Source organism: Salvelinus alpinus, chromosome 21 (assembly GCF_045679555.1).
Source record: "Salvelinus alpinus chromosome 21, SLU_Salpinus.1, whole genome shotgun sequence".
Lineage (NCBI taxonomy): Eukaryota > Metazoa > Chordata > Actinopteri > Salmoniformes > Salmonidae > Salvelinus > Salvelinus alpinus.
This window is the reverse complement of record NC_092106.1, coordinates 38,682,462-38,698,311: the sequence shown is the minus strand read 5'-3', so window position 1 is coordinate 38,698,311 and position 15,850 is coordinate 38,682,462. Positions and strand designations below refer to the sequence as shown.

Sequence of the window (15,850 nt, the reverse complement as noted above, 5' to 3'; positions counted from 1 at the left end):
CTCTATCCCTCTCACTATGTCTCTCTATCTCTCTATCTCTCTTTCTCTCTATCCCTCTCACTATGTCTCTCTATCTCTCTCTATCTCTCTTTCTCTCTATCCCTCTCACTGTCTCTCTATCTCTCTATCTCTCTTTCTCTCTATCCCTCTCACTATGTCTCTCTCTATCTCTCTTTCTCTCTATCCCTCTCTCCACCTATTAGTCCCCAGTCTCTCTCTCTATTCCTCTCTCACTCTCTATCCCCCTCACTATGTCTCTCTATCTCTCTCTATTCCTCTCTTTCTCGCTATCCCCCTCACTATGTCTCTCTATCTCTCTTTCTCTCTATACCTCTCTCTATCCCTCTCTCTATCCCTCTCTCCACCTATATATCCCTTTCTCTCTATACCTCTCTCCACCTATTAGACCCCAGTCTCTTTTCTATTGTTCTTGTCAATCTCTGTCAGAATCATTCCTGTATTGTCTTCCCACTGCAGTACTGTGTTGTCTTCCCACTGCAGTAATGTGTTGTCTTCCCACTGCAGTAATGTGTTGTCTTCCCACTGCAGTACTGTGTTGTCTTCCCAATGCAGTACTGTGTTGTCTTCCCACTGCAGTACTGTGTTGTCTTCCCACTGCAGTACTGTGTTGTCTTCCCACGGCAGTACTGTGTTGTCTTCCCACTGCAGTACTGTGTTGTCTTCCCACTGCAGTACTGTGTTGTCTTCCCACTGCAGTAATGTGTTGTCTTCCCACTGCAGTACTGTGTTGTCTTCCCAATGTAGTAATGTGTTGTCTTCCCACTGCAGTACTGTGTTGTCTTCCCACTGCAGTAATGTGTTGTCTTCCCACTGCAGTACTGTGTTGTCTTCCCACTGCAGTACTGTGTTGTCTTCCCACTGCAGTACTGTGTTGTCTTCCCACTGCAGTAGTGTGTTGTCTTCCCACTGCAGTACTGTGTTGTCTTCCCACTGCATTACTGTGTTGTCTTCCCACTGCAGTAATGTGTTGTCTTCCCAATGCAGTAATGTGTTGTCTTCCCACTGCAGTACTGTGTTGTCTTCCCACTGCAGTAATGTGTTGTCTTCCCACTGCAGTAATGTGTTGTCTTCCCACTGCAGTAATGTGTTGTCTTCCCAATGCAGTACTGTGTTGTCTTCCCAATGCAGTACTGTGTTGTCTTCCCACTGCAGTACTGTGTTGTCTTCCCACTGCAGTACTGTGTTGTCTTCCCAATGCAGTACTGTGTTGTCTTCCCAATGCAGTACTGTGTTGTCTTCCCACTGCAGTAGTGTGTTGTCTTCCATATGGATGGTATATAAACAGTGCCCCCTCCTGCTGACTGTTCAGTGTCAGTAGATTTAAATGTCACTAGTAGAATCCTCGCTCCTCGCCTCCTTCTCAAAACCCATTGGAGGAGAAGGTCAGAGGGGCGGGACCTCTGGCTTTCTCATCTAATGGGTTTTGAGAAGGAGGCAAGGAGAAAGGAGAGAGAAGTATGCAACTGAGAATCTCCCCGTGTGTTGAATATTCTCTCTCTGTGTCCTGTAGGAATGATATCTCTCACCAGGACTCTGGTTCTGTACCCTCAGGTCATGGCGGATCACCCCTTCTTCTTCATCATCAGAAACCGCAGGACAGGTGTGTGTTACACTGTCCGTCTGTCCGTCCCTCTGTTTGTCTCTGTCTGATTATGTACAGTATGTGTCTGACCCTAGTGTCTTCCCCTCCAGGTTCTATCCTGTTCATGGGCAGGGTTATGACACCAGAGGTCATTGAGCCTACCGACTACGACAATGACTCCATGTAACTATGACGACGACCAATGGGATTCCAGTGTGCTGCTATCCTGCTATGAGGTCATATGCTCAAAGCCAATCAGATCCAGGCAAAACTACGCCATAAACGCAACCTTTCCTCTCCCCATCGTCGGCTGTGTTTTTATACTCTTATCGAGAATATACATGATTCCTATTCTATATTCTATATTCTATATTCTATTTGATATATATTGATATATACATATAATGTGACTGTAAGCTTTAACCACTTGGTAAGAGAGAGGGAGAGATGTAAATATATATAAAGAAAAGTAAAATGGTTTCTATCGTCTGTTGGATCAGTAGACAGCCATTAGACATCCTGCCCCTTTAATTTCACTATCCTCACACACACATGCTCTGTCGTTTCAGGTGTCTCCCAAATCAACGCCATTATATTCCTCTACATTTACTACTGGGTTATATATAAGACTAGATATTTATTGCAAAAAAAAATAAAAAAAATACTGCAGATTATATATATATATGTATATGTATGTAATCACACAGAATCTTAGTAATTCTATTTCAGTCCCCCCCCCCCCCCCATGCTAGAAGTACCTTGCTAAAATACTGATGAACTAACATGCCTTATGAGTTGTTGATTTAGTGGAGGCTTTTGAAGACAGTTGAACAGGTTGTGTAAAATAGTTTGCTCTTGAGAAGAGGTGTGCAGGTGGATTTGGAGACCAGCTATATTCACTCTTTTACTGAAATAAATATCATGTGTTCCAGTTACAATTGTCTGATGTCTTTTTGTATTGAATTGTATTGAATTGTATTTGGTAAAACTACTTTACATTAAGTACCTCTTATACCAGTGTAGTAACGCTGTACATACAACAGTGTACTGTATTAATAATCACATCATTTCTAATGATGACCGTCTGAGGTAAATGGCCATATAACAGAGTATTGTCAAGTTAAGACAGGAAATGACCTTGACAAGCCCTCTGGATACATCACTATACCTCGTTGAAATACCACAGCAGCCAGAAAAGAGTTGACCTAGGCCAAATCTGAGCAATATTATTTTTGGCCAGGATAAAGCCATCATTTGGCATGGAGAGGGAGAGAGATCTGGTCACAGAAGTAGTCAAGGACACACTGGAGGACAGACAAGACTAGGGAATGAGGCTGCATCTCAGAGGCTAAGCTTGTCTCCTCCCCCTCATTGCAGATGATGGAAAGGAAGCTGAATGCAGAATAACCATATAATTACAGAACAATGTAGGCACACTCAGCTGTGGGAAGTAGATTTTTTTTTTTGGGGGGGGGGGGCTGTGCTGCAGATGTCTATATAGGTCTGTTAATACAGGACTAGTAAAGGTCCAGTGTTACAGACGTCTATATAGGTCTGTTAATACAGGACTAGTAAAGGTCCAGTGTTACAGACGTCTATATAGGTCTGTTAATACAGGACTAGTAAAGGTCCAGTGTTACAGACGTCTATATCGGTCTGTTAATACAGGACTAGTAAAGGCCCAGTGTTACAGACGTCTATATCGGTCTGTTAATACAGGACTAGTAAAGGCCCAGTGTTACAGACGTCTATATCGGTCTGTTAATACAGGACTAGTAAAGGCCCAGTGTAACAGACGTCTATATAGGTCTGTTAATACAGGACTAGTAAAGGCCCAGTGTTACAGACATCTATATAGGTCTGTTAATACAGGACTAGTAAAGGCCCAGTGTTACAGACGTCTATATCGGTCTGTTAATACAGGACTAGTAAAGGTCCAGTGTTACAGACATCTATATAGGTCTGTTAATACAGGACTAGTAAAGGCCCAGTGTTACAGACGTCTATATAGGTCTGTTAATACAGGACTAGTAAAGGCCCAGTGTTACAGACGTCTATATCGGTCTGTTAATACAGGACTAGTAATACAGGACTAGTAAAGGCCCAGTGTTACAGACATCTATATAGGTCTGTTAATACAGGACTAGTAAAGGCCCAGTGTTACAGACGTCTATATAGGTCTGTTAATACAGGACTAGTAAAGGCCCAGTGTTACAGACGTCTATATCGGTCTGTTAATACAGGACTAGTAATACAGGACTAGTAAAGGCCCAGTGTTACAGACGTCTATATCGGTCTGTTAATACAGGACTAGTAATACAGGACTAGTAAAGGTCCAGTGTTACAGACGTCTATATAGGTCTGTTAATACAGGACTAGTAAAGGCCCAGTGTTACAGACATCTATATAGGTCTGTTAATACAGGACTAGTAATACAGGACTAGTAAAAGCCCATTGTTACAGACGTCTATATAGGTCTGTTAATACAGGACTAGTAAAGGCCCAGTGTTACAGACGTCTATATAGGTCTGTTAATACAGGACTAATAAAGGTCCAGTGTTACAGACGTCTATATAGGTCTGTTAATACAGGACTAGTAATACAGGACTAGTAATACAGGACTAGTAATACAGGACTAGTAATACAGGACTAGTAAAAGCCCATTGTTACAGACGTCTATATAGGTCTGTTAATACAGGACTAGTAATACAGGACTAGTAATACAGGACTAGTAATACAGGACTAGTAAAAGCCCATTGTTACAGACGTCTATATAGGTCTGTTAATACAGGACTAGTAAAGGTCCAGTGTTACAGACGTCTATATAGGTCTGTTAATACAGGACTAGTAAAGGCCCAGTGTTACAGACATCTATATAGGTCTGTTAATACAGGACGAGTAAAGGCCCAGTGTTACAGACGTCTATATAGGTCTGTTAATACAGGACTAGTAAAGGTCCAGTGTTACAGACATCTATATAGGTCTGTTAATACAGGACTAGTAAAGGCCCAGTGTTACAGACGTCTACATAGGTCTGTTAATACAGGACTAGTAAAGGTCCAGTGTTACAGACGTCTACATAGGTCTGTTAATACAGGACTAGTAAAGGTCCAGTGCACTACTTTTGTGCTTTAAAAAAATCTGTTTCTTTCAGGGGGTGCTGGATCACCCTTAGAACCTCTACATCCCGCTATGGGGACACCCCCTGCCCAGAGGAGGGGTTTATAGGCTATTGACATTCTCTATTGAGAGGTCAATGTCTGAGATGGCCTAGCCAGTCTGTTCAGTCACAGGGTATCAGCGAGTGGGATACGAAACAGCTTTCTTCCCAAATATCTTTTAATTTGGTATTCAGGTCCAAGAATGTGCACCACCGTGCACATACGGTGCCAGGGGATGATTGATCAGCATGCGCATGACCCAGCAGTTCATTGAATCGAAGGTTGTAGGAGGTCGTGCACCAGAACGAAAGCGGTAAATACTTCATTCGCTTCCACGCGCAGAGACTGATTTCCTTTGCGCTCAAACTCAATCGTGTTTATGGGAATGTGACATGAATCTCTCACTCTCTTACAGTGTATTTTATGGTTTTCTCCTACAAAACAAAACAGCTAATTCCTGTATTCAAAGGATGCAATAACACGAAATAAGAATGATCACCTTTGTGTTTAACATAAATCAATAACATTCTTGTTTATTTATTGAAGGAATGCTACTCAATCAAAATATGACCACGTGACAACTCATAGGCCGAGTCACTACAAACAGACAAGAGATTCCTGCAGTAATGTTACAAACCCCCAAAAATCTATTTATTTTAGTGTTACTCTCAATGTGTGGCTAGTGTATGAAGGCTAACTGAGAATGTCCTGGTCAAATAAATAAGAGTCCGAATGCTTTTAACACTTACGTATTTGATCATTTCTACCGCTGCTAGCCTGGCCTAGTGTATTTGTCTTTATGTACTGGAATCTAAAGTACTCCTGTTCACTTCCCCCCCTGCCTGTGAGACACAGAGATAACTATGACACAACCTGCACCGTAATCACCGCGTTGCCAAGCAATGTGCACCTGCCCCCGTTGACCTGCCTCTGCCCGCTACACGAGTGCAACACCGAAGCTAGTCTCTGTATTCATCCAGACACCGGAGCAGTCGTTACCTCCGGTCTAACAGGGCATTTCGCTCCCATGGGAAACCACAGGGTTGTACGACTACTCTCCGTTCATTACGCGCTAAAGGCCAAGGAAATTTGGTATAACTTTGGGAGATGTCAGAAAGGTAGGTAAAAGAGGTCATTTAATAGCTTTGTGTTGTCATCCTTCATTGAGCAGTGCTTCAAGTTGGAAAACTTTACAAATGTACGCTTAACAAGCAAAATGCATTATTTGGTTATTTGGTATGATTTAGAATTCTTCAGAATTTCATTAGCCTAGGCTGCATTATTTATGCCCATGGTTATTTTTCCATGCAACAAGCCCATAGGTTATATAGTATAGACAATGTGTAGATGATAAAATCCCCCCAAAATCTCACAATTATTAATACTTTACACGAAAATAGACGATAATAATTATGAAAACATTACTATCCAGGTTCCTTTTATGCAGCTATTATTAACTAATGACACCTGGTCAGGTATCCGCTGTTATGGCGACTGCTCTAATCCGGTGCGCAAGGCAGAGTTCACGGTAACCGAAACCGGGCGGCTGCGTGTCAGGGTTTCAGCAATGTGGATGTACGTGAGGAGTTCCATTTCAACCAGCCTCCTTGAAGAATGGGCGACAGAAACAGACAGAATTCTCCGAGGCTTTAGGCCTATGATAGACAACACAGGCCTGAAGAGAAGAACATGTTATATTTAGGCCTATGATAGACAACACAGGCCTGAAGAGAAGAATATGTTATATTTAGGCCTATGTTTATGATGATTTTCACAGCTCTTTTCATTTGGGTTTTAATTTGGCCTTACATTATTTATTTATTTACATTTTTCCTTTCGGCTCTGAAGCTGTGGCAATTTATTTTCCCTCTCGCTTTCTCTCCCGCTCGCTCTGTTTAAACACTCCTCCTACCCTCTCCTCCCTTTCCCTTCTCACTTTCATCCCACTCAATCCTTCCTACATCTTTCACCCTCAAACTCCCTTGTTGTCCCTCTCTCCCAGTTCTTCAGGTGTGTTGTTGTCCCTCTCTCCCAGTTCTTCAGGTGTGTTGTTGTCCCTCTCTCCCAGTTCCTCAGGTGTGTTGTTTTCCCCCTCTCCCAGTTCCTCAGGTGTGTTGTTGTCCCTCTCTCCCAGTTCCTCAGGTGTGTTGTTGTCCCCCTCTCCCAGTTCCCCAGGTGTGTTGTTGTCCCTCTCTCCCAGTTCCTCAGGTGTGTTGTTGTCCCTCTCTCCCAGTTCCTCAGGTGTGTTGTTGTCCCTCTCTCCCAGTTCTTCAGGTGTGTTGTTGTCCCTCTCTCCCAGTTCCTCAGGTGTGTTGTTGTCCCTCTCTCCCAGTTCCTCAGGTGTGTTGTTGTCCCTCTCTCCCAGTTCCTCAGGTGTGTTGTTGTCCCTCTCTCCCAGTTCCTCAGGTGTGTTGTTGTCCCTCTCTCCCAGTTCCTCAGGTGTGTTGTTGTCCCCCTCTCCCAGTTCCTCAGGTGTGTTGTTGTCCCCCTCTCCCAGTTCCTCAGGTGTGAACACAAGCAGTGGCAGTTTTCCCAAATCCCACTCCTCCCAGTATTCTGAAATCAGCGTCACACACACACCCCTCTCCGTGGACCAGAGTCCAGATTCCGGAATCGTCAAAACCCCTGTGAGTGTCACTCTTTACGTCACATTCTCACCCTCCAGTCCTCCGTCCTCGCTCTTGTACCCTCCTATCTTCTGACACCCCATTACAAAACTCCTCCCCCCACAACATGCCCCTCTCATCCTGCAACAGACTGGTCCAATACTGTCTGTTCTAAAAACAGCCTCACCCCCCTAGCCCTTCCATTTGAAACCTAGGCGCTGCCATCACTGTATTGCTCACACCTATCCAGTTCCTACCTGCCAACACAGAGGGGTCAGGGCTTGTCTAGAATGCTATAGATGAGTCACTCTGTTTGTGACATGGGAGCACAGGCTCCAAGGCTGGTTCTGATGTCAGGGGTCACCAAGCATGGGTCTAGTCCCCCACGTGGCTAGGGGGGGGGGGGGGGGGGGGTTATAGTCACAGTCAAAGCCCAGGTGAGGAGGCAGAGACAGGGATGAGGGTCACAGAGCACCCCCAATCAAGGCTCTCATATTCAGATCCCAGTCTGAAAAACAATCCTTAAAACCCCTTGCTCTTCATCCTCCTTCTCCTCTTCCTCTTTCTCCTCTTATTCATCTCTCCTTCTCCTCTCGTTTCTCAGCTGCCGTCCAGCCGGTTCAGGTTCGTGTCGTGGCAGCGGCTTGAGGAGAGTGATGTCAAAGGAGACCAGCTCTCCTGTCCCAGGGTCAGAGAAGGTCAGAGAGGTCACCACCTTGGCAACCTTTGACCTTTTAATAATTTTATTTTGCTCTCATCTCAGTTCTCATAAGTAACTGCTGTCATCATTGTATCATCCAGGGCCGTCAGTGGAGGACCTCTTTCTGAGAAAGGACGACATCCCCTTGGAAAGGGGGAGGAGGAAGAGGAGAGAGGAGGAAGGGCAGAGGTGGGAGGAGAGGCTTCAAGAGAACTGGGAGAATTGTGTGGTGAGTTACAACTCAGAGACATACTGTACTATGTGTGTGTATAAGCATGTGTATAAGTGCCTGTGTGTGTGCCTGTGTGTGTGTGTGTGTGTGTGTGTGTGTGTGTGTGTGTGTGTGTGTGTGTGTGTGTGTGTGTGTGTGTGTGTGTGTGTGTGTGTGTGTGTGTGTGTGTGTTGACACACACCTGAGTAACCTCTCCCTGTGTTCTTGGTATTCCCAGGAGCTGAATCTGTCCTATCAGGACTTGGGAGATCCGTTTCAGCAGGAAAACTTCCGTCGGATCCTGAGGAGGCTGATCCGAGTGGAGAGACTCCAGCTGATCAATAACTCCCTCACAGACCTGAGTTCTATATGCCTGCCAAGGTACTACACTACCCACAATGCCCATCTATACGCCTGCCATTATACTACACTACATACAAAGCATCAATATACGCCTGCAAGTTACAACACTAGCCACAATACAACTCTTCACTTCATATAGTGACAACCGTACTTCTGTCCTCTTTCCTCTACACAGTAAAAATAAAAGTTTGAATTTAACTCCCATAGAGTTGAATTCAACACTGTTTCAGATAACATTTGGTGCCAGTCCACATTACATTTACATTTACATTTAAGTCATTTAGCAGACGCTCTTATCCAGAGCGACAAGTTACTCTACAGGTAATGTCACACTTTCAGAGTTAATTTGACTCAAAATGGTGTTAAAATTCCGACACTAAGAGCTCATTGACTCCTCATAATGTTGAAAATACTCATCCTGGGTTAAAATAAGTCAACAATGTAATTTTTACACCCCCTTTTTTACTGTGTAGGTGCCGAAGCCTGAATCTGCATCGTAACCACCTGACATGTATACGTCAGCTGCCAAAGCTCCCGGCCGTGGAGCACCTGTGTCTCTCTGAGAACGGCATCTCCACACTGAGGGGACTGGGGGCTCTGGGAACCAGCACACTCCACTCCCTCACACTCAGATCTAACCCTGTCAACTACATACAGGACTACCGTGCACGGTGAGGGGGAATGGAGGGAGGGAGGGAGGGAGGGAGGGAGGGAGGGAGGGAGGGAGAGAAGGTGAGGGGGACAGATGGAGAGAGAGGAGGTGAGGGGGATAGAGGGAGGGAGAGGAGGTGAGGAGGATAGAGGGAGGGAGAGGAGGTGAGGAGGATAGAGGGAGGGAGAGGAGGTGAGGAGGATAGAGGGAGGGAGAGGAGGAGAGAGGGAGGGAGAGGAGGTGAGGAGGATAGAGGGAGGGAGAGGAGGTGAGGGGATAGAGGGTAAGAGAGGAGGTGTGGGGGTAGAGGGTGAGAGAGGAGGTGGGGGGGTAGAGGGTGAGAGAGGAGGTGGGGGGGTAGAGGGTGAGAGAGGAGGTGAGGGGGATAGAGGGAGGGAGAGGAGGTGAGGAGGATAGAGGGAGGGAGAGGAGGTGAGGGGGATAGAGGGAGGGAGATGAGGTGAGGAGGATAGAGGGAGGGAGAGGAGGTGAGGAGGATAGAGGGAGGGAGAGGAGGTGAGGGGATAGAGGGAGGAAGAGAAGGTGAGGGGATAGAGGGAGGAAGAGGAGGTGAGGGGATAGAGGGATGGAGGTGAGGTGAGGGGGATAGAGGGAGGGAGAGGAGGTGAGGGGGATAGAGGGAGGGAGAGGAGGTGAGGAGGATAGAGGGAGGGAGAGGAGGTGAGGGGATAGAGGGAGGGAAAGTAGGTGAGGGGGAGAGAGAGGAGGTGGGGGAGAGGGAGGGAGAGGAGGTGAGGAGGATAGAGGGAGGGAGAAGAGGTGAGGAGGATAGAGGGAGGGAGAGGAGGTGAGGGGATAGAGGGAGGAAGAGAAGGTGAGGGGATAGAGGGAGGAAGAGGAGGTGAGGGGATAGAGGGATGGAGGTGAGGTGAGGGGGATAGAGGGAGGGAGAGGAGGTGAGGGGGATAGAGGGAGGGAGAGGAGGTGAGGGGATAGAGGGTAAGAGAGGAGGTGTGGGGGTAGAGGGTGAGAGAGGAGGTGGGGGGGTAGAGGGTGAGAGAGGAGGTGAGGAGATGGAGGTAGGGATGTAGAGGGAGAGGAGGTGAGGGGGATAGAGGGAGGGAGGGAGAGGAGCTGTGGGGGATAGAGAGGGAGAGAGGGGAGGTGAGGAGATGGAGCTGGGGAGAGAGAGGGAGAGAGAGGAGGTGAGGAGATGGAGCTGGGGAGATAGAGGGAGAGGAGTTGAGGGGGATAGAGGGAGGGAAAGTAGGTGAGGGGGAGAGAGAGGAGGTGGGGGATAGAGGGAGGGAGAGGAGTTGAGGGGGATAGAGGGAGGGAAAGTAGGTGAGGGGGATAGAGGGAGAGAGAGGAGGTGAGGGGATATAGGGAGAGAGAGGAGGTGAGGGGATATAGGGAGAGAGAGATGAGGTGGGGAGATAGCGGGAGAGAGAGGAAAATTAAAGAATGTCAAGAATAATTAATATTTTTTTGTCTTAACCCTTAATTGCCCTCTTCTCTCTGCAGTGTGTTCTCTTGTTTGCCAAAACTAAGAGTTCTGGATGGAATCCCCAAGCTGCCAGAAGATTCCATGCCTCCTGGACTCCAACTTCCAGCAGCCACCAGGATGTGTAACGTTCTGTGACATCAAACTAAGGGGCTTTGGAAATTCCATAAATAATAATAAAAGTAATTCCATAAATAATGCACTGACAACATTTTTTGTGTATATTTTATGAGTGAATATATAAGATGTTTTTATACATTATACTGTTAAGAGTTGTTTTTACTTGTACTGGGTTATGTGACTGGGCTGTGTTAGGCATTTGGCTGATCTAGGAAGACACTGAGGCTCATGTTGGAACTTGGCTTTGAGGGAGGGAGGGAAGAAGGGAGGTAGAGAGAGAGATGGAGGGAGGGAGGGAGGGAGGGAGGGAAAGGAGGGAGGGAGGGAAAGTGGGAGGGAGGGAAAGTGGGAGGGAAAGTGGGAGGGAGGGAGGGAGAGAGGGAGAGAGAGGGAGGGAGGGAAAGTGGGAGGGAGGGAGAGAGGGAGGGAGGGAGGGAGGGTGGGTGGGAGGGAGGGAGAGAGAGAGAGTGAGAGATGGCGGGAGGGAGAGGGAGGGAGAGAGAGATGGCAGGAGGGTGGGAGGGAGAGAGAGAGGGACGGAGGGAGGAAGGGAGAGAGAGAGAGAGCGATGAGAGGGAGGGAGGGAGAGAGCAAGAGAGAGAGATAGATTCTATCAGGCAGCTACATGACACTGTCCTACTGACACAGAGAACAGTGGGGTCAGCAGTCAGCCTCCTCGAGCCTCACAACACATCCAACTGGATGTACAACACAGGCATCACAGACATCCCTCTGACCCTCCATCTCCCTCTTTCCTTCCCTCCCTCCCTCCATCTCTCTCCCTCCCTCCATCTCTCTCCCTCCCTCCATCTCCCTCCATCCTTCTCGGCTTCTCTTTCCGACAGTACTCCTCTTATGATGACTGTTTAATGACCCCTGTGACTCGAGAGACAGGACACGCACGATAACGGGTCACATTCAGAATGTCCCATCCTGTCTGTCAACAGCAGTTCATTCATTCATATCCAGTAGCGTCTGTATTCTTTTTTAATAATGGTGTTGATATCACTTCCCCGTGGTTCTGGACGCTTGGCCCATCCCCCTTCCTCCTCCTCCTCTTCGTAGTTCTCTTCCTCGTTGAGCTCTCCTTCCTTTCTGTGTTCTCCCTCTTTTCCTGCTGGGAGCTCCTGGTCTTTCACTTCTCCTGCAGCAGAACAAACACATTCACCAGGTGGGTAAGACCATAGACAATCAGAAACCTACAGAATATTTACATGGTAGTGGTAGTGTCTATGGTAGTGTCTCTACCTGACACTACCATACCCCCCTCCCCATTCTGTCTCTTGCGTGCACGCACACGCACAGCTCATTAGGTAGGCGAGTGTTTTTTCCCCTGAGATCCAGTTAATTACCCAATAGGTCCTCTAGAGCACTGAGTGTCCATTACCTTGGTCTCTCTGGACAACAACACACTAGAGCACTGAGTGTCCATTACCTTGGTCTCTCTAGACAACACCACTCTAGAGCACTGAGTGTCCATTACCTTGGTCTCTCTGGACAACACCACACTAGAGCACTGAGTGTCCATTACCTTGGTCTCTCTAGACAACAACACACTAGAGCACTGAGTGTCCATTACCTTGGTCTCTCTGGACAACAACACACTAGAGCACTGAGTGTCCATTACCTTGGTCTCTCTAGACAACAACACACTAGAGCACTGAGTGTCCATTACCTTGGTCTCTCTGGACAACACTAGAGCACTGAGTGTCCATTACCTTGGTCTCTCTAGACAACAACACACTAGAGCACTGAGTGTCCATTACCTTGGTCTCTCTAGACAACAACAACTCTAGAGCACTGAGTGTCCATTACCTTGGTCTCTCTGGACAACAACACACTAGAGCACTGAGTGTCCATTACCTTGGTCTCTCTAGACAACAACACACTAGAGCACTGAGTGTCCATTACCTTGGTCTCTCTAGACAACAACACACTAGAGCACTGAGTGTCCATTACCTTGGTCTCTCTAGACAACTCTAGAGCACTGAGTGTCCATTACCTTGGTCTCTCTGGACAACAACTCTAGAGCACTGAGTGTCCATTACCTTGGTCTCTCTAGACAACAACTCTAGAGCACTGAGTGTCCATTACCTTGGTCTCTCTGGACAACACCACACTAGAGCACTGAGTGTCCATTACCTTGGTCTTTCTGGACAACAACTCTAGAGCACTGAGTGTCCATTACCTTGGTCTCTCTGGACAACAACTCTAGAGCACTGAGTGTCCATTACCTTGGTCTCTCTAGACAACAACTCTAGAGCACTGAGTGTCCATTACCTTGGTCTCTCTGGACAACAACTCTAGAGCACTGAGTGTCCATTACCTTGGTCTCTCTGGACAACAACTCTAGAGCACTGAGTGTCCATTACCTTGGTCTCTCTAGACAACAACTCTAGAGCACTGAGTGTCCATTACCTTGGTCTCTCTGGACAACAACTCTAGAGCACTGAGTGTCCATTACCTTGGTCTCTCTGGACAACAACTCTAGAGCACTGAGTGTCCATTACCTTGGTCTCTCTAGACAACAACTCTAGAGCACTGAGTGTCCATTACCTTGGTCTCTCTAGACAACTCTAGAGCACTGAGTGTCCATTACCTTGGTCTCTCTAGACAACTCTAGAGCACTGAGTGTCCATTACCTTGGTCTCTCTGGACAACAACTCTAGAGCACTGAGTGTCCATTACCTTGGTCTCTCTGGACAACAACTCTAGAGCACTGAGTGTCCATTACCTTGGTCTCTCTGGACAACAACCTAGAGCACTGAGTGTCCATTACCTTGGTCTCTCTAGACAACTCTAGAGCACTGAGTGTCCATTACCTTGGTCTCTCTGGACAACAACTACACTAGAGCACTGAGTGTCAGACAACTCTAGAGCACTGAGTGTCCATTACCTTGGTCTCTCTGGACAACACCACACTAGAGCACTGAGTGTCCATTACCTTGGTCTCTCTAGACAACAACTCTAGAGCACTGAGTGTCCATTACCTTGGTCTCTCTAGACAACAACTCTAGAGCACTGAGTGTCCATTACCTTGGTCTCTCTAGACAACTCTAGAGCACTGAGTGTCCATTACCTTGGTCTCTCTAGACAACAACTCTAGAGCACTGAGTGTCCATTACCTTGGTCTCTCTGGACAACAACTCTAGAGCACTGAGTGTCCATTACCTTGGTCTCTCTGGACAACAACTCTAGAGCACTGAGTGTCCATTACCTTGGTCTCTCTGGACAACACTACACTAGAGCACTGAGTGTCCATTACCTTGGTCTCTCTAGACAACTCTAGAGCACTGAGTGTCCATTACCTTGGTCTCTCTAGACAACAACACACTAGAGCACTGAGTGTCCATTACCTTGGTCTCTCTAGACAACTCTAGAGCACTGAGTGTCCATTACCTTGGTCTCTCTGGACAACAACTCTAGAGCACTGAGTGTCCATTACCTTGGTCTCTCTAGACAACAACTCTAGAGCACTGAGTGTCCATTACCTTGGTCTCTCTGGACAACACCACACTAGAGCACTGAGTGTCCATTACCTTGGTCTTTCTGGACAACAACTCTAGAGCACTGAGTGTCCATTACCTTGGTCTCTCTGGACAACAACTCTAGAGCACTGAGTGTCCATTACCTTGGTCTCTCTAGACAACAACTCTAGAGCACTGAGTGTCCATTACCTTGGTCTCTCTAGACAACAACTCTAGAGCACTGAGTGTCCATTACCTTGGTCTCTCTGGACAACAACTCTAGAGCACTGAGTGTCCATTACCTTGGTCTCTCTAGACAACACTACACTAGAGCACTGAGTGTCCATTACCTTGGTCTCTCTAGACAACAACTCTAGAGCACTGAGTGTCCATTACCTTGGTCTCTCTAGACAACACTAGAGCACTGAGTGTCCATTACCTTGGTCTCTCTAGACAACTCTAGAGCACTGAGTGTCCATTACCTTGGTCTCTCTGGACAACACCACACTAGAGCACTGAGTGTCCATTACCTTGGTCTCTCTAGACAACAACTCTAGAGCACTGAGTGTCCATTACCTTGGTCTCTCTAGACAACAACTCTAGAGCACTGAGTGTCCATTACCTTGGTCTCTCTAGACAACTCTAGAGCACTGAGTGTCCATTACCTTGGTCTCTCTAGACAACAACTCTAGAGCACTGAGTGTCCATTACCTTGGTCTCTCTGGACAACAACTCTAGAGCACTGAGTGTCCATTACCTTGGTCTCTCTGGACAACAACTCTAGAGCACTGAGTGTCCATTACCTTGGTCTCTCTGGACAACAACTCTAGAGCACTGAGTGTCCATTACCTTGGTGTCTCTGGACAACACTACACTAGAGCACTGAGTGTCCATTACCTTGGTCTCTCTAGACAACAACTCTAGAGCACTGAGTGTCCATTACCTTGGTCTCTCTGGACAACAACTCTAGAGCACTGAGTGTCCATTACCTTGGTCTCTCTGGACAACAACTCTAGAGCACTGAGTGTCCATTACCTTGGTCTCTCTAGACAACAACACACTAGAGCACTGAGTGTCCATTACCTTGGTCTCTCTAGACAACACCACACTAGAGCACTGAGTGTCCATTACCTTGGTCTCTCTGGACAACACCACACTAGAGCACTGAGTGTCCATTACCTTGGTCTCTCTAGACAACAACTCTAGACAACAACTCTAGAGCACTGAGTGTCCATTACCTTGGTGATGAATATGTATGAGCACTGAGTGTCCATTACCTTGGTCTCTCTGGACAACAACTCTAGAGCACTGAGTGTCCATTACCTTGGTCTCTCTGGACAACAACTCTAGAGCACTGAGTGTCCATTACCTTGGTCTCTCTGGACAACAACTCTAGAGCACTGAGTGTCCATTACCTTGGTGTCTCTGGACAACACTACACTAGAGCACTGAGTGTCCATTACCTTGGTCTCTCTAGACAACAACTCTAGAGCACTGAGTGT

At 47.0% G+C, this 15,850-nt stretch overlaps 2 protein-coding genes across 3 annotated transcripts in view; both read left to right on the top strand.

Annotated features, from left to right (window-relative positions):
- The window catches only part of serpini1 (serpin peptidase inhibitor, clade I (neuroserpin), member 1), a 59,309-nt gene extending 57,074 nt beyond the window's left edge, over positions 1-2,235 (top strand). The window contains exons 8-9 of the mRNA XM_071357932.1: positions 1,532-1,621; positions 1,714-2,235. Of these exons, the coding sequence (XP_071214033.1) occupies positions 1,532-1,621; positions 1,714-1,790 (167 nt within the window). The 3' untranslated portion in view covers positions 1,791-2,235. The remainder of the gene's footprint in view (positions 1-1,531; positions 1,622-1,713) is intronic.
- A 2,671-nt stretch (positions 2,236-4,906) lies between these two features.
- On the top strand, positions 4,907-10,959 carry LOC139548318 (acidic leucine-rich nuclear phosphoprotein 32-related protein). Of its 2 annotated transcripts, none has more exons than XM_071357927.1 (7): positions 4,907-5,077; positions 7,262-7,391; positions 7,975-8,068; positions 8,172-8,299; positions 8,520-8,662; positions 9,118-9,315; positions 10,782-10,947. In XM_071357927.1, exons 1-7 carry the CDS (start codon positions 5,013-5,015, stop codon positions 10,897-10,899), a joined length of 876 nt encoding a protein of 291 aa, XP_071214028.1. In that variant the 5' UTR covers positions 4,907-5,012; the 3' UTR covers positions 10,900-10,947. The 2 variants fall into 2 exon arrangements, with proteins under 2 accessions (XP_071214028.1, XP_071214029.1); XM_071357928.1 differs by lacking the exon at positions 4,907-5,077 and adding an exon at positions 5,653-5,882 and having other exon boundaries at positions 10,782-10,959.
- Positions 10,960-15,850: the final 4,891 nt, after the last annotated feature.

Bases quoted from the DNA above. Each gene is read 5' to 3' on its own strand.
- LOC139548318 (XM_071357927.1), top strand. From the start codon at position 5,013: ATGCGCATGACCCAGCAGTTCATTGAATCGAAGGTTGTAGGAGGTCGT. The intron at 8,663-9,117 runs GTACTACACTAC...TTTACTGTGTAG, and splicing joins AGTTCTATATGCCTGCCAAG to GTGCCGAAGCCTGAATCTGC. The intron at 9,316-10,781 runs GTGAGGGGGAAT...TTCTCTCTGCAG, and splicing joins ATACAGGACTACCGTGCACG to TGTGTTCTCTTGTTTGCCAA.